General features: G+C 43.5%; 1 protein-coding gene across 1 annotated transcript in view; it reads right to left on the bottom strand.

The window, feature by feature from the left end:
- Positions 1-1,187: 1,187 nt before the first annotated feature.
- Positions 1,188-19,095, bottom strand: part of MYO1H (myosin IH) — a 157,396-nt gene continuing 139,488 nt past the window's right edge. Inside the window, exons 29-31 of the mRNA XM_044273928.1 lie at positions 17,020-17,117; positions 1,922-2,018; positions 1,188-1,214 (exon numbers count right to left, since the gene is read on the bottom strand). Coding sequence (XP_044129863.1) covers positions 1,188-1,214; positions 1,922-2,018; positions 17,020-17,117 — 222 coding nt within the window. The remainder of the gene's footprint in view (positions 1,215-1,921; positions 2,019-17,019; positions 17,118-19,095) is intronic.

Genomic DNA, 19,095 nt, shown 5'->3' on the forward strand with positions numbered 1-19,095 from the left:
GAACTATATAGAAAATGCCTTTTCTTGTCCGCAATTGCGGACAAGAATAGGACATGTTCTATATTTTTGCGGAACGGAAGTGCGGATCCGCAATTCCGGATCCAAGCGGGACAAAGTCTGTCCCCATAGAAATGAATGGGTCCGCAATTCCGTTCCGCAAAATGCAATTATATTTGAACAATTTTCCCAGAAAAAGTTAAATACACTTTTGAGAAAATTGCGGTCTATTTTGATTAATATCAGAAAAACGAAAAATCTCAGCAGCAATTAAATACCACCAAAAGAAAGCTGTATTTGTGAGAAGAAAAGGAGTTAAAATTAATTTGGGTGCCAAGTTGCCTGACCGAGCAATAAACCGTTAAAGTTGTGAAGTGCCGATTTGTAAAAAAGGGCCTGGTCTCTATGGTCCTTAAGTGGTTAAAGGCAGAGGATACACAGCAGTCATTGGGTGCATGCCAGTATGGAAATGGGACCATGACTGTTCAAAGGACCACAAGGGCATCCATAACATTCTTTAGTTGTGTGCTGCTGATATGATAAATGACGGTACATAACTATTTATAATAATGAACTTTTTTTAATGACTTAGAGAATAAGACAGCATATCTGTTTTATTGCATCCATTGCTATTCATTCTTATGACTCTGTTATGCCATTCCTTTATTATTCCTGCTAGAAGTTATGCATTGCCCCCCCCCCCCCCCCCCCCCCCGCTCCCCAAACTGATGACACCCATCTTGAACCTTCATTGCAAATTGCTAGCAAAGCATTCATAACTCATAGCAGGAATAATAAAGGACTGGCCTAATACAGTTATAATAATAGATGCTCCTGAATTGTTACATGGGGGAGGAATGATGTTATTAAAACACACCAGGAGAGTTTACAGGTCCTATTTAATCCCAAGCACTAGTATACTATTGTCTTTGTGGTAAAAAGCCTACATGGTAAAGGCAAAAAGATATTCTGCCTGAAGAGTTCTTGTGGGGCATTGAACTAGTGAAAGGGGAAAGTACATGACCCAGTGAAACGTTAAAGTGGACATGTCTTTAACTGAAGAAGTCGTAGCCGGAGAAGCCAGAAGATCTTCAATGCTGACTGCTTTCCAACAGTGTGCAATGTTGCAATGTAACTGGTAATGTCTCAGACTATCAGTAATAAGTATAATCCACGGATTACGCCGATCTTCATTTGGATTTTAATCTCGGTGATGTCTGAAATAGAGACAGATCGATAGTAATGATCATGTACAGTAGGTAATGGTCTTTCTTAAAACCTTAACGGGACTGTGCCATCAAAACAAACTCCTTCGTGATCTGTGGACATCTTTGAAGGGGATCCCCGCTGCAAAACCCCCCCCCCCCCCCCTCCCCCCCAAGACATTGTAGATATATCTGCTAACAAGCAGTGGTGTTTCCGTGTTTGAGCTATCCATGTGTTACATGGATGACCATTCATCTAAAGGCTTTGTGTAATGTAATGGCTACTGCAGGGAAAATTATCATCTGACGGTGCTGATCACTACAGCAGCTCTGGTGTGACAACCCCTTTAATGGCTCAGTCACACTTACGTGAATTTTAGCCCACAGTAGGGGCACAGTACCAAGCAGAGCACCAAATATGGTTCCTTATAACAGTGCATTATAACTTATAACTAGTACACTACTTAAAATGGTGTCCAGTTGACCTTGCTTTATACAGATAAAAATATGTACAAAATGGAATTAATCATCTGCCCCCCTTGTCATTTTTTTTGCCACCCCATTGAAGTGAATAGGTCTGCATCCGGCACGCAAAAAATGTGTAACAGAGGACAAAAAATAAGTTTGTGTGCATGATCCCTGAGAAAGAGATAAAACTGAGGAGCAATTTTTCAACCCTTCAAAAACTGATGAAGAATGACTCCCAATGTGCATCTTACCACGGTGAGGTGCCCATTCTTGGCCTTGTACACCTGGGACTCTGCTGCTGTTGTGAAATCGATAACTGCACTCTTGCTTTGAAATTGAAATTTGATGCTAGAAATAAAAGTAATAATTCTTTATTGTAGAATACACCTTAAATTAACACCAGTACACAGGATGTGAACTGTAAAAACAGTGAGGCAAACCAGCACTGATCTTAAAATTTCATCTTAACCTCTTCAGGACACAGACCATTTTTTGCAAATCTGACATATGTCACTAATAATTTTGGAACGCTTATACTTATTCAAGCCATTCTGAGATGATTCTCTCGTGACACATAGTACTTCATAACAGTGGTCAATTTTAGTCAATATATTTCACCTTTATGTATATAGAAAAATCTAAAATTTACCAAAATGTTTCTCCTTTTAAGGCAAATAGTGATACCTCATACACAGGTCCTTCTAAAAAAAATAGCATATTGTGATAAAGTTTATTTTCTGTAATGTACTGATAAACATTAGACTTTCATATATTTTAGATTCATTACACACCAACTGAAGTAGTTCAAGCCTTTTATTGTTTTAATATTGATGATTTTGGCATACAGCTCATGAAAACCCAAAATTCCTATATATAAAAATTAGCATATCATGAAAAGGTTCTCTAAACGAGCTATTAACCTAATCATCTGAATCAACTAATTAACTCTAAACACCTGCAAAAGATTCCTGAGGCTTTTAAAAACTTCCAGCCTGGTTCATTACTCAAAACCGCAATCATGGGTAAGACTGCCGACCTGACTGCTGTCCAGAAGGCCATAATTGACAAGCAAGAGGGTAAGACACAGAAAGAAATTTCTGAACGAATAGGCTGTTCCCAGAGTGCTGTATCAAGGCACCTCAGTGGGAAGTCTGTGGGAAGGAAAAAGTGTGGCAGAAAACGCTGCACAACGAGAAGAGGTGACAGGACCCTGAGGAAGATTGTGGAGAAGGACCGATTCCAGACCTTGGGGGACCTGCGGAAGCAGTGGACTAAGTCTGGAGTAGAAACATCCAGAGCCACCGTGTACAGGCGTGTGCAGGAAATGGGCTACAGGTGCCGCATTCCCCAGGTCAAGCCACTTTTGAACCAGAAACAGCGGCAGAGGCGCCTGACCTGGGCTACAGAGAAGCAGAACTGGACTGTTACTCAGTGGTCCAAAGTACTTTTTTCGGATGAAAGCAAATTTTGCATGTCATTCGGAAATCAAGGTGCCAGAGTCTGGAGGAAGACTGGGGAGAGGGAAATGCCAAAATGCCTGAAGTCCAGTGTCAAGTACCCACAGTCAGTGATGGTCTGGGGTGCCATGTTAGCTGCTGGTGTTGGTCCACTGTGTTTTATCAAGGGCAGGGTCAATGCAGCTAGCTATCAGGAGATTTTGGAGCACTTCATGCTTCCATCTGCTGAAAAGCTTTATGGAGATGAAGATTTCATTTTTCAGCACGACCTGGCACCTGCTCACAGTGCCAAAACCACTGGTAAATGGTTTACTGACCATGGTATTACTGTGCTCAATTGGCCTGCCAACTCTCCTGACCTGAACCCCATAGAGAATCTGTGGGATATTGGGAAGAGAGAGTTGAGAGACGCAAGACCCAACACTCTGGATGAGCTTAAGGCCGCTTTCAAAGCATCCTGGGCCTCCATAACACCTCAGCAGTGCCACAGGCTGATTGCCTCCATGCCACGCCGCACTGAAGCAGTCATTTCTGCAAAAGGATTCCCGACCAAGTATTGAGTGCATAACTGAACATCATTATTTGAAGGTTGACTTTTTTTGTATTAAAAACACTTTTCTTTTATTGGTCGGATGAAATATGCAAATTTTTTTAGATAGGAATTTGGGGTTTTCATGAGCTGTATGCCAAAATCATCAATATTAAAACAATAAAAGGCTTGAACTACTTCAGTTGTGTGTAATGAATCTAAAATATATGAAAGTCTAATGTTTATCAGTATATTACAGAAAATAATGAACTTTATCACAATATGCTAATTTTTTTAGAAGGACCTGTAATAGTTAGCACTTTACAATTCATATATACATATCTACTTTGTTTGCATAGTTTTGTAAATGTCATTTTATTATTTTAGACCGTTAAAAGGTTTAGAATTTTAGAAGCAAATTGCAAAATTTCCAAAACCAACTTTTTTAAGGACGAATACAGTTAAGAAGTCACTTTGTGGGGCCTACATGACAGACACCACCCAAAAGTAACCCCATTTTAGAAACTACACACCAAGTTATTCAAAACTGTTTTTACAAACTTTGTTAACCTTTTAGGTATTTCATAGGAATTTCAGTTTCCAAAAACACTCCATATTTTGTTGTATAGTCGTGGCAGGGATGAGAAGGCAAGGAGCGCCTTATGGTTTTTGGAGGCCAGATTTTGCTAGAATGGTTTTAAGGTCCTAGGTTGCATTTGACAAGACCCTGAGATATCCTTGCAATGAAACCCCCCCCCCCCCCCCCCAAAAAAAAATGACCCCATTTTGGAAACTAAACCCCTCAAAGAATTTGAGAGGTGTATTGAGTGCTTTGACCCCACAAGAGTTTCATGTACTGTAATTTATAAACACTTGGAAAGAAAAATTTGCTTTATGCCCACATTTTTTTTACTTTAACAAGGGGTAACAGGAGAAAATATACTGCACATTTTGTTACCCATTTCCCCCTGAATATGGCAACATCCCATATGTGGTCAAAAACGGATGTATGGGCACATGGCAGGGTTTAGAAGGGAAGGATCACCATATGGCTTTTGGGAGCTATGTCGCATACTATTACAACCTGAGGTACCCCTCCAGTGGAAAAAAGTGACCCCATTTAGAAAACTACACCCCTCAAGGAATCTTTAAACATGTAGTGATCTACACCTAAAGGTGTTTCACAGAATTTGGAAACACTTGGCTGTGAAAATGAAAAACGGAATTAGTCTTATAAGTAATTCCTTTTTCACGAAGCCTCCATGATGGCACCTTACTTTGAGATTATCCACTCCTACCAGGCAGGGACAGGAAGCTTCAAAAAAGGCCCACCTCCTTGCTACCCTCAGTGTCTTCTGGACTTGACAGGCCCTAAATTTCAACACTCACACCACAGAACTTCCATTCCTTAAGTTTAAAACGTAGAACAAAAGTCAACTAGGTTATACATATTAAATTTCATATATATAAATTACAGAGCCTTTTCTTGACGAAGGACAGCGTACTGTCCGAAATGCGTAGATAGGAATTGTGGTACCCACGACTCGCCGTATTCCGTATAGTGACATCACTATCCGCTTGAGAACAGCGCGAGGTACGAATTTTACACTCGGCATCACACCACCGGCTGGGGCGTGAGCCATAATCTAGTAACCTTAGCCTAACATCCAGCACCACGATAGTTCACACGAAAAAAGAAGGAATAGACACAGAGGAAGCGCTACGGAACAGGTAATTACTTAAAGCCTGTGGTACTTATCGGCAAGTGTGTCGGTGACACCTTTATTGTGTGATAGTGGACTGGCAGAGGCTGGGGAGCGCACGGTGTCATATATATTTATATTCACAGTCTACAGTTTAGCAGCGGTTAGTGCGGTGCCGCTGCGACACCTGCAGCCAAGTGTGTAAGCAGGAGTAAGAAAGCGCCAGGGGTGTTGACTGCTAATTAAGTTTTTCCCCTCGCCTCCATGACGACACCTTACTTTGAGAACTAACAGATAAATAACAGGGTGGGACAACCGCTTGAAGAACCTTTCTCCCGTATGAGAGGTCCCTCCCAGCATCAATATCCACCCTGTAGTGTTTGACAAAAGTATGTGGATTGGACCAGGTTGCAGCTTTACATATTTGATCTAACGAGGCAGATGCCTTTTCCGCCCAGGATGTCGATACTGCCCTGGTAGTATCTCGTATCCTCAAATGGCAATGATGTACCTTTCGCCAATCTGGAAAGGGAAACATCAACTTTAGGACAATTCAAAAATAGATTTAAATCCTCATCATCAAAAGGCAGTCTCTTTTTAATAGTTTTTATGTATCGGGAACACCCTCTTTTTCTTCTTTAATTTCCATTAAAATCGCTATCAGTATCAGAATCACTAATTTTTTTCCCCCAGGTCTGTCTGAAAAATCTTCAGAGGATGAGGATGAAAAAGAGGGTGATCCCTTCCTGGATCCATACTTAGAAGTAGATGGGTGACAGGAAGCTGGTGAAGAAATCCGCCAAAGCGGAACTTATCTCCTGCCTTATTATGCCCTTCATTTTGTCTCTTAAAGAAGGTATTCCTCTCTAACTATGTCATCAGTACATTTTTTACATAGTTTTTTAGAGTATTTATCTGGAAGCCTAGCTGCACACACACCACATCTAAGAGACTTAGATTTTTACAGACACATCCTTGTCATTCTTATACAAAGGAAAGAGAGAAAAGGCACATTAAAGAAAAAACTCTGCAGTTCAGTATTCACAACTTCTGCAGTTCTGAACACTCACTGTCAAGCTGACAGGTTGCTCCGCACACTCCTCTGGTTCCATGTCTCCAGGAGTAGATGGCTTGAGGACTGCAGGAGATCCGCTGGTCAGAGGGTGACGTCCACCTTGATCAGCGCGCCAGAACTTAAAGCCCATCACTGGAAGTAACAAAACCTCTGACGTCATCCGACCAGCGTTCACCCAGGCCAGCCCAATCAGGACCCAGTATGACGTCACCTGCCGGAGCCGAGATTCTCGGGTGGCCAATAGAATTCGGAGGAACTTCATATGAGTGTCCGGATGCCGCGGCAGGCACATAGAGACGGAGCTTACTTGCCCAAGGTAAGCCCCCCAGCAACCGCAAATGTGGCTGCAGCTCCAGCTTTGCCCCTCTTCTTTATGGCCCCTGAACTGAGGATGGCAAGGAGGTGGGTCCTTTTTGAAGCTTGGTGGGAGGAGAATAATCTCAAAGTAAGGTACCATCAATAGAAAGTCACGTTAGGCCCAAATTTTTCACTTTCATAATGGGTAACAGGAGACAATGCACCCCAGTATGTGTTACCCATTTACTCCCGATTATGGCAACACCCCATATTTGCTTGTAGCCTGCTGTATGGGCGCATGGCAGGCAAACTGCAAAATATGGATTTTGCAGGCCTGAATTTGCAGACATGGATTTTAGGTGCCATGTTGCATGTAAAAAAAAATCCTGAGGTCCCCAGAAATTGAAAACCCCAAGAAGCGATCCACTTTGGAAAGTGAACTGCTGTGTGAACTTTTTAAGGGGTGGAAAAGGCACCTTTGGCATAATGGGTGTCTCACAGAAGGTGGAAACACTTGTCAAAGAATTTAAAAGCACATGGCTGTGAAAATGGACAATTACTACCAGACCCCAATTTTTCACTTTCAAAAGGGGTAACAGGAGGAAATGCACCCCAGTATGTGTTACCCATTTTCTCTGGATTAAGGCAACACCCCATATGTGCTTGTAGCCTGCTGTATGGGCGAACAGTAGGCAAACTGCAAAATATGGATTTTGCATGCCTGAATTGGCCAGCATGGATTTTAGGTGCTATGTCGCATGAAAAAAAAAATCCTGAGGTCCCCACAAATTGAAAACCCCAAGAAGTAACCACATTTTGGAAAATGCACTCCAATATAAACACTAGAAAGGGCCCGTTTGACCAAACACATGTTTCATGGAAAGTGCACCCATGTACGAACACAACCTTTAAAGGGTTGAAAGGGCACTTTTGAGCAAACAGGTGCCTTGCAGAAATGAATATGTAAGCTATGCGGACTATCTGAGAAAGTAAGATGGAAAAATTACTGGGAGCATAAAGGATAAAATTAATACTGAATGGATGAGTGGTAGACAGGTTTATCAGGACACGTTTCCATTGATAAGTGGTGTCATTTTGTATCCCCCTTTTGTAACAAACTGCATCTTTTTTAGGTCCTTTCCTTCCTAGCTGTTTGGGGGATTACACCAGGGAAATGTTGCCCTGGTACAACACAGGCCTTGATGACAACCTCTTGGAACTGAAGGAAATTTCCTGTGTTGCCTGCAGATCGATTTAACACTTACACATTATACAGTGCCATCTGTACAATGTGCACATCCAGATTTTTGTACCACACCTTATTTTTTCGTGTGGCACTGTATGGTTTTAGAACTTGATGTGAAAGATCAACCCCTCCCATGTGCCTGTTTTAGTCTGATTTGGTGACAGTGGTAGTGGTACCTTGTATAGGGGCAAGGGAACTGGTGTTAGGGTGAATGTTGGTCAGTACAAGGACTACCCTCTTGTCCTTGTACTTAACCGCCAGCATGTTCTCATGAAGGAGAGCCCTACTGTCGCCTTTTCTGAGTAGTTGCCCTACCATGGATCTGGGGAGGCACTCTGATTTTTGCGTACTGTGCCGAAAGCCACAGTACCTCTGGCAGTTAAGGCTCATTCACATATCCATCAGTGTTTGTGAGCCAAAACAAGGATTGGAGCCTCCACTACCACACCTGGTTTTGGTTCAAAATCACTGATGAAAATCACTGATGTGTGAATGATGCATTAGGGAGTCGGGACATGAATAGGGGGATACTGGTATAATAGTTGTCCACATAGAGGTGGTAACCCTTATCCAGCAGTGGGTTAATTAAGTCCCATACTATTTTTCCACTAACTCCTAGGCCGGGGAGGGGGCATTCTGGGGGTTCAATCCTGGAGTCTTTCCCTTCATAAACCTGGAACCTGTGGGTGTACCCAAAGGTACTCTCACACAGCTTGTACGTTTTAATGCCATACTTTGCCCGCTTTCTGGGCAGGTACTGGTGGAATTTTCACCCTTCCTTTAAAATGTACAAGGGACTCGTCTTTTTCATGGGTGTACACCTCTGCAAATCTGGAGTTAAAATGGTCCAGGACGGTAATTTTAAATAGATGGTCATTTTGGGAGTGGGCATTGTGCATTATCATTGTAATGCAAAAATTTCAAAATATATTTAGATCTTTTGCAGGACATGGCCATATTGAAAATTGGAGTCTGGTACAAAACATCAGAACTCCAATATTGTCTAATCTTTGGCCTTTTAACAATGCCTATATGCAGCACGAGCCCCCCAAAAATTATTATCTCTGCTGCATTTACAGGGGTCCAACCAAGGGGTCTAGCATATGAGGATGTGGGGTTCTGGGTTATAAATTATTGGGTGTATAAATTTGTTTGGGCCACCATCAAAATTATGAACTATTCAGAGAAAAAGACTTAGAAAAATCTACTTCTCTGCAGCCCGCACAATCAATCTGGATTCCTGAGCAGACAACAAACTCAGGGGCACATATTCTTCAGGGGGAGGGGTATATAAGGAATCACTGGGGGGCTACCTCAGCTTCTCTCCAGGGGCGGATGATGATGAGGGAGCAGAGGAATGTGGCATCCTCTTCTCCCTCGCTGGCAGACTCTGTATCAGAGGCAAGATACTCGTATGCCTCTTCAGCTGAGTACATTCTCTGGGATAAATGGGCCATTTTTATTGGTGTTTATGTCATGTATATCTGATTTAACACGTGTAAAGTGTATAGACTTTATTGCAGCCATGCAGCAGGTATTACTGAGTAGGCGTCTTTCACACGAGCGAGTTTTCCACGTGGGTGCGATGCGTGAAGTCACCACATAGCACCCGCTCTGAATCCTGACTCATTCATTTAAATGGGTGTCACCACCAGACATCTGAGAAGCTTTGACAGATGCCTATCAGAACCTCCTCCTTGACCTTACTTTGTTTTGGTTTTCAGTTCCTCATCTCGTTAGCCTCTCTCAGCTGTCATGTAGTTGGACTGATTGCATCCCTTTAAATTCCTCCCCATAATGCATTAGTGTGCGGTTTATACAACTTCCTGGAGTGTGTGTGCATGCTGATCCTATTTCCCAGTCTTCTACAAGATAAGTGTTGTACATTCATTTGTGATTTTCTGTTCGCTGGATCCCAGGTGACCCTGACTTCCTCCGTGTCTTGTGCAGGGAGCCGGTGGTCGTGTCCCCTCACTATTATAGGGTGTTTAGGTGTTATACAGTCGAGGTACGTGGATATGCGATCATCTACCATTGGGATTTTCGCATAGGCTGAGCAGTCAGGGAGAGTGCCAGGTCTGATGCAGGGGTCTCCCTTTTTGTTCCTTAGTTTTGGATCCAGTGAGTCATATATTCATTTTGTGTTGTCTTGTTTCCTGTACACCTTCCGTGACATTATAAACCGCCAAAACCGTCTCAAGCATGGATCTGGTTTCACTTTTGACTGAACGCTTCCAGGGTCTTTCATTGGAGGTAGCTGATCTCCGCAAGACTCTTTCTCAGTTTCAAGTGACCGGTTCAGCTTGCGTTCATGGAGTTTGTTCTGAGCCTAAGATCTCGTTCCCGGATACGTTCTCCGGGGGTAGTGAGAATTTTGTGCGTTTTAGAGAGGCTTGCAAACTCCATTTTCGCCTTCTTCCCCATTCCTCTGGTGATGAGGAACGGAGGGTGGGGATCATTATATCGCTGCTCAAGGGTAACGCTCAGTCGTGGGCCTTTTCGCTGCCGGTGGGGGCACGGCCCCTCCGTTCAGTGGATGAATTCTTTTTAGCCCTGGGTCAGATATATGATGATCCGGATCGTATTGCTTTGGCTGAGTCTAGACTACGTCTGTTATGCCAGGGTAAACAATCCGCAGAGATATACTGCTCAGAATTTCGGAGATGGGCAGCTGATACTGGTTGGAATGATGCTGCACTCCGAAGTCAATTTTGCCATGGTCTTTCAGAGGGATTGAAAGATGCATTTGCCTTTCATGAGAGGCCTATCTCCTTGGACTCTGCTATGTCTCAGGCCGTTCGTATTGACAGGCGTCTTAGAGAGAGGAGAGAGATCACTCCTTCCTATCATACTCAATCCCAGGACAGTGCAGCGGTCTCATTCTGTGCGCAGGGGTCTCAGTCGCTGTCAGCCCCTTCTGAGCAGGAGCCCATGCAGCTGGGGTTGATTGCCTCTGACAATAGAAGAGTCAGCCCTCATGGGAAGGTTTGTTTTTGTTGTGGAGGTATAAATCATTTGGCAAATGTTTGTCCCTCTAGGAGATTCAGGCAGTTTTTTGGGAGTAATAAAGAAACAAAAAGGAAAGAATCTTTTAAAAATGTTCCATCTGTTACTATTGGCAGGGTTGAGGCGGAAATTGAAGGTTTTCCGTTTGCTTGTAGTTCCCGTTTTGTCCTGCCTGCTAGAGAGCAAGAACATTTTTTGTGAGATTTTTGTAGATAGTGGAGCAGCTGTCAATCTCATTGATAATCAATTTGCGATAACTCATGGTTTCCAGGTATGCACTTTGGGAAAGGATATTCCTGTTTTTGCTATTGATTCCGCTCCACTTTCTCAGAAATCATTAAAGGGCATAGTTCACAATATCCGTTTAATTGTGAGTGATGCTCATGTTGAGGATGTGTCATGTTTCGTCCTTAGCGGATTGCCTACTCCCCTAGTGTTGGGGCTACCCTGGCTCACTAAACATAACCCCACCATTGATTGGCAAGCGAGGCAAATAAATGGTTGGAGTGACTTTTGCAGAGAGAATTGCCTCACGACATCTGTTTCTGAGGTTTCTACTAAGACTGTACCATCTTTTCTCTCTGAATTTTCGGATGTCTTCTCTGAGAGTGGAGTTCAGGATTTGCCCCCGCACAGGGAGTACGATTGCTCTATTAATCTCATCCCAGGCGCCAAGCTGCCTAAATCTCGTTTATACAATCTCTCTCAACCTGAGAGGGTCGCTATGCGTGCTTATATCTCTGAGAGTCTGAGAAAAGGACACATATGACCCTCGAAGTCACCTGTTGCCGCTGTTTTTTTCTTTGTTAAGAAAAAAGATGGTTCTTTAAGACCTTGTCTGGATTTCAGGGAGCTGAACAGTATCACTATTTGTGACCCTTATCCGCTTCCTCTGATCCCGGACCTGTTTAACCAGATTGTTGGGGCTAAAGTATTTTCCAAATTAGATCTAAGAGGGGCATACAACCTGGTCAGGGTCAGAGAAGGAGACGAATGGAAGACGGCCTTCAATACCCCTGAGGGCCATTTTGAGAATTTGGTTATGCCTTTTAGTTTGATGAATGCCCCAGCCGTTTTTCAGCATTTCGTGAACAGCATTTTTTATCATTTAATGGGAAAATTTGTATTAGTGTATTTGGATGACATTTTGATTTTTTATCCTGATTTCAAAACTCATAGTGAACACTTACGTCAGGTCTTGCTCATCCTGCGGGAGAATAAATTATACGCGAAACTTGAAAAATGTGTGTTTGCGGTTCCAGAAATTCAATTTCTGGGGTTTCTTCTCTCCGCTTCTGGTTTTCGCATGGACCCCGAGAAGGTCCGCGCTGTGCTTGAGTGGGAGCTTCCTGAGAATCAAAAGGCGCTGATGCGTTTTTTTGGGCTTTGCCAATTATTACAGGAAGTTTATTTTGAATTATTCCTCTGTTGTTAAACCACTCACTGATATGACCAGAAAGGGGGTAGATTTTTCTTCCTGGTCGGTAGAGGCACGTAAGGCCTTTTCTAATATCAAGGAGAGTTTTGCTTCCGCTCCCATCTTGGTACAACCTGATATTTCTCTACCCTTCATAGTTGAGGTTGATGCTTCTGAGGTGGGTGTGGGTGCGGTCTTGTCTCAGGGTTCCTCTCCTGCCAAATGGCGACCGTGTGCCTTTTTCTCGAAGAAACTCTCCTCCGCAGAGAGAAATTACGATGTGGGAGATAGGGAGTTGTTGGCCATCAAGTTGGCTTTTGAGGAATGGCGCCATTGGCTAGAGGGAGCCAGACACCCTATTACCGTGTTTACTGACCATAAAAATCTGGCCTACTTGGAGTCAGCCAAGCGTCTGAACCCGAGACAGGCCAGATGGTCTTTGTTCTTTTCAAGGTTTAATTTTGTTGTCACGTTCCGCCCTGGGGTTAAGAATGTGAAGGCAGATGCCCTGTCACGTTGTTTTCCGGGAGGTGGGAATTTTGAAGACCCGGGTCCCATTTTGGCTGAAGGTGTGGTGGTCTCTGCTCTTTATCCTGAATTGGAGGCAGAGGTGCAGGTAGCCCAGTCAGAGGCTCCTGATCTTTGTGCTCCTGGGAGGTTGTTTGTGCCTCTCGCTTTAAGACACAAGATTTTTAAGGAACACCACGATACTGTCCTTGCTGGGCACCCGGGGGCAAGAGCCACAGTGGATCTCATCGCTCGGAGATTCTGGTGGCCTGCGCTTCGTAAGTCGGTTGAGGGTTTTGTGGCAGCCTGCGAGACTTGCGCTCGTGCCAAAGTCCTTCATTCACGGCCATCAGGTCCTCTCCTTCCCTTACCCATTCCTTCCCGTACTTGGACACATCTGTCCATGGACTTCATAACGGACCTGCCTCGTTCCTCGGGGAAGACTGTGATTCTGGTGGTGGTGGACCGTTTTAGCAAAATGGTGCATTTCATCCCTTTTCCTGGCTTGCCCAATGCTAAGACGCTGGCGCAGGCATTTATTGATCACATTGTCAAATTGCATGGTATTCCTTCAGACATAGTCTCTGATAGGGGCACGCAGTTTGTTTCCAGATTCTGGAAGGCTTTCTGTTCTCGCTTGGGGGTTCGGTTGTCATTCCCTTCTGCTTTCCACCCGCAGTCGAATGGCCAGACAGAGCGCGTCAATCAGAATCTGGAGACATATCTGCGCTGTTTTGTGGCGGAGAATCAGGAGGATTGGTGTTCTTTTTTGTCCCTTGCTGAGTTTGCTTTAAATAACTGTCGTCAGGAGCCCTCTGATAAGTCACAATTTTTTGGTGCATATGGGTTTCATCCGCAGTTTGGGACATTCTCGGGAGAGGGGTCTTCTGGTTTACCTGATGAGGACAGATTCTCCTCGTCTTTGTCATCTATTTGGCAAAAGATTCAGTATAATCTAAAGAGCATGAGTGAGAAATATACAGGGAGTGCAGAATTATTAGGCAAATGAGTATTTTGACCACATCATCCTCTTTATGCATGTTGTCTTACTCCAAGCTGTATAGGCTCGAAAGCCTACTACCAATTAAGCATATTAGGTGATGTGCATCTCTGTAATGAGAAGGGGTGTGGTCTAATGACATCAACACCCTATATCAGGTGTGCATAATTATTAGGCAACTTCCTTTCCTTTGGCAAAATGGGTCAAAAGAAGGACTTGACAGGCTCAGAAAAGTCAAAAATAGTGAGATATCTTGCAGAGAGATGCAGCACTCTTAAAATTGCAAAGCTTCTGAAGCGTGATCATCGAACAATCAAGCGTTTCATTCAAAATAGTCAACAGGGTCGCAAGAAGCGTGTGGAAAAACCAAGGCGCAAAATAACTGCCCATGAACTGAAAAAAGTCAAGCGTGCAGCTGCCAAGATGCCACTTGCCACCAGTTTGGCCATATTTCAGAGCTGCAACATCACTGGAGTGCCCAAAAGCACAAGGTGTGCAATACTCAGAGACATGGCCAAGGTAAGAAAGGCTGAAAGACGACCACCACTTAACAAGACACACAAGCTGAAACGTCAAGACTGGGCCAAGAAATATCTCAAGACTGATTTTTCTAAGGTTTTATGGACTGATGAAATGAGAGTGAGTCTTGATGGGCCAGATGGATGGGCCCGTGGCTGGATTGGTAAAGGGCAGAGAGCTCCAGTCCGACTCAGACGCCAGCAAGGTGGAGGTGGAGTACTGGTTTGGGCTGGTATCATCAAAGATGAGCTTGTGGGGCCTTTTCGGGTTGAGGATGGAGTCAAGCTCAACTCCCAGTCCTACTGCCAGTTTCTGGAAGACACCTTCTTCAAGCAGTGGTACAGGAAGAAGTCTGCATCCTTCAAGAAAAACATGATTTTCCTGCAGGACAATGCTCCATCACACGCGTCCAAGTACTCCACAGCGTGGCTGGCAAGAAAGGGTATAAAAGAAGAAAATCTAATGACATGGCCTCCTTGTTCACCTGATCTGAACCCCATTGAGAACCTGTGGTCCATCATCAAATGTGAGATTTACAAGGAGGGAAAACAGTACACCTCTCTGAACAGTGTCTGGGAGGCTGTGGTTGCTGCTGCACGCAATGTTGATGGTGAACAGATCAAAACACTGACAGAATCCATGGATGGCAGGCTTTTGAGTGTCCTTGCAAAGAAAGGTGGCTATATTGGTCACTGATTTGTTTTTGTTTTGTTTTTTAATGTCAGAAATGTATATTTGTGAATGTTGAGATGTTATATTGGTTTCACTGGTAAAAATAAATAATTGAAATGGGTATATATTTGTTTTTTGTTAAGTTGCCTAATAATTATGCACAGTAATAGTCACCTGCACACACAGATATCCCCCTAAAATAGCTAAAACTAAAAACAAACTAAAAACTACTTCCAAAAATATTCAGCTTTGATATTAATGAGTTTTTTGGGTTCATTGAGAACATGGTTGTTCAATAATAAAATTAATCCTCAAAAATACAACTTGCCTAATAATTCTGCACTCCCTGTAAGTGTGTGGCAGATAAGAGACGTGTGCCTGGTCCGGACCTGAATGTTGGTGATCGATCTGGTGTGGTTGTCTACCAAGAATATCAAAATTGAAGGTTCCCTCCTGGAAGTTGGGTCCTAAGTTTATTGGGCCTTACAAAATCCTGTCTGTCATCAATCCTGTTGCCTACCGTCTTGATCTTCCTCAGACTTGGAAGATCTATAATGTTTTTCATAAGTCCTTATTAAAACCTTATGTTCAACCCATTGTACCCTCGCCTTTGCCTCCTCCTCCGATTATGGTTGATGGTAATCTTGAATTTCAGGTCTCTAGGATTGTGGATTCTCGTGTTGTCCGCGGTTCTCTCCAGTACCTCGTTCATTGGGAGGGTTATGGTCCTGAGGAGAGGATGTGGGTCCCAGTGACGGACATTAAGGCCACTCGTCTCATCAGGGCTTTCCATAGGTCCCATCCTGAGAAGGTGGGCTCTGAGTGTCCGGAGTCCAATCGTAGAGGGAGGGGTACTCTCACCACCAGACATCTGAGAAGCTCTGACAGATGCCTTTCAGAACCTCCTCCTTGAGCTTCCTTTGTTTTGGTTTTCAGTTCCTCATCTCGTTAGCCTCTCTCTGCTGTCATGTAGTTGGACTGATTGCATCCCTTTAAATTCCTCCCCATAATGCATTAGTGTGCGGTTTATACAACTTCCTGGAGTGTGTGTGCATGCTGATCCTATTTCCCAGTCTTCTACAAGATAAGTTTTGTACATTCATTTGTGATTTTCTGTTTGCTGGATCCCAGGTGACCCTGACTCCCTCCGTGTCTTGTGCAGGGAGCCGGTGGTCGTGTCCCCTCACTATTATAGGGTGTTCAGGTGTTATACAGTCGAGGTACGTGGATATGCGATCATCTACCATTGGGATTTTCGCATAGGCTGAGCAGTCAGGGAGAGTGCCAGGTCTGATGCAGGGGTCTCCCTTTTTGTTCCTTAGTTTTGCATCCAGTGAGTCATATATTCATTTTGTGTTGTCTTGTTTCCTGTACACCTTCCGTGACAATGGGTCTGTCTACATGAGGGTTGTTTTTCACGCATCATTTCTGCGTTGCGTGAGAATTGCAGCATGTTCTATATTCTGCATTTTTCACTGAGCCCTCACCCTATAGAAGTGAAAGGGGCTTCCGTGACAAATGTATTGCAGTCTGGTAAAATGCGTTTTTTTAACTGAAGGTTGCTAAGAGATGTTGTTTGTAAATCTTCAGTTTATTTTCACGAGTGTGAAAAACGCATCAAAACGGATTGCACCCGCGTGGAAATAACTGAAATACTGAATGCAATTGTAGACAAAACTGACTGAACTTGCTTGCTAAATGGTACAAGTTTCACTGAACGCACCCTGACACAATCTGTATCCTTCGTGTGAAGGAGGCCTAAGACACAGCTTATTGTAAATTGTTATTTTTATTGAGTCTACACATAGTCCTTGCTTCTTTTTTTTTTTTATAAATAGGTCTCTGAGCTAGTTAGACCCAGCAGCATCTACCCTACAGATAGTAGGCTATACAGAGATGTTGACTATCTTTGTGTATTTACCATCCTTTGCATATGTTGACAGCATCTTGTTTCGAGGCCAGCATGCACAGCTTGGTGACCACCTCAAAGATATGATCGCATTGTAATACAACATCCCCCTGTAGTCAAGAAAGTGAAAAATGTTTAAATTCTCCTACTCAAGTACTAATTCAGACCAAAATATTCTTAAATTGTATTTTTTTTCCCCACAATTTAGAATTTAGAGCTGTTTTAAATCCACACAAAAAGCCATTTTACAAAGCTTTTTTTCTCTGCATTTATCTTGAGTTCAGTTTTACCTCATTAATTTTGGCTTATCATTTATTCTAAAATTGAATTCAGATCCTCCTCCAGTGGCTGTAACCATTATACATATGTAGGTCCTTGACTCTCACCAGCAGCAGTCAGAACAAGGGGTACGCTAGTCATGCACACACAATGGGGCTCATTTACTCAAGTAGATTTGTGGTTTGAGGTTTTTGTGTATATGTGCTAAAAACAGGCTTAAAGGAGTTGTCTCATCACAGACGATGGGGGCATATCGCTAGGATATGCCCCCATTGTCTTATAGGTGTGGCTGCTTGGACCCGCACCTATATCAAGAACGGAGCCCCGAAAGTGTTGGAGAGCGCACTGCACTGTGCATGCACAGCCGCCTCTATTCATTTTCTATGGGGCCGCCGAAAATAGCTGAGCTCTAGCTCGGCTATTTCTGTGGGGCCCATAGAAGTTAAACGGAGCGGTGCTCTCCCAGAGAGCACTTGGTGGTGGACCAGCATCTATAAGACAATGGGGACATATCCTAGCGATATGTCCCCATTGCCTGAGATGAGACAACCCCTTTAAGGGCCCTTTACATTGGGCAATTCTCAGTCAGATGGTTGCTAACAAGTGTTCATAGGAATGCTATGTTAGTGATGATCTGGCAGTGTAAAAGTTCCGCCATCATTCATGCGGTCACAAAAATAGTTGTTTGGTGGTGGCATGTTGTGCTGTGTAAACAGCATCTGCTGCTAGCAAATAATGAGTCTGTATGGAGAAAAGCGATGGCATTAGAGATCACGCCTCCCCATACTGTGAAGGAGATCTCTGCATGTAATAGCAGCGGTCTCCTCCAGCGGTCTCCGAGCAGAAGCTTATCGGGTAGGAACGCTTCCTTCCTGACATTTGCCTTCTAAATTTGCCCTTGTAAAGGGGCCTTTAGATCCCGGCAGCATTTTACTATGCAAAGAGATGCCATGAGAAGCCATGCTGATACCCCTTTTGTACTTTCCTCTTGCAGTAGAATGGTGTTACTGTAAGTAGTTAATTAGTAGAACCAGAAGCAGCAGCATAAGTGCCATTGTTTGCCGTCTGTGAGCTCTGATGCAGAAGAGGGGAAAAATGGAAGCATCAAACTATAGAAACTCTTTCGAAAGAGTTTTCCCAGTTGCATTGGTGCTTTTGCCTGATTGTTAACCTTAGGCCTCTTTCACACTACCGTTTTTTTTTTCCGTTTTGCGGTCCGTTTTTTGCATTCCGTATACGGTCCGTATACGGAACCATTCATTTCAATGGTTCCGCAAAAAAACGGAATGTGTTCCGTATGCATTCCGTTTCCGTATTTCCGTTTTTCCGTTCCGTTGAAAAGATAGAACATGTCCTATATTTGGCCGCAAATCACAGTCCGTGGCTCCATTTAAGTCAATGGGTCCGCAAAAAAAACGGAACACATACGGAAATGCATCCGTATGTCTTCCGTATCCGTTCAGTTTTTTGCGGAACCATCAATTGAAAATGTTATGCCCAGCCCAATTTTTTCTATGTAATTACTGTATACTGTATATGCCATACGGAAAAACGGAACGGAACAACGGAACGGAAACGGAACCACAACGGAAGCAAAAAACGGAACAACGGATCAGTGAAAAACGGAACGCAAAACACTGAATTCAACATACTGTAGTGTGAAAGAGGCCTTAGGGTTCTTTCACACGACTATATGTATTTTGCGGAGTCTGTGCTGCTTTTTTTCTTTTTTTTTTTGCTGACCCATTATAGCAATGACTATTCTTGTCCGCAGAACGGACAAGAACAAGACATGTTCTATCTTTTTTG

This window comes from Bufo gargarizans, unplaced genomic scaffold (genome assembly GCF_014858855.1).
Source record: "Bufo gargarizans isolate SCDJY-AF-19 unplaced genomic scaffold, ASM1485885v1 original_scaffold_1345_pilon, whole genome shotgun sequence".
NCBI lineage: Eukaryota > Metazoa > Chordata > Amphibia > Anura > Bufonidae > Bufo > Bufo gargarizans.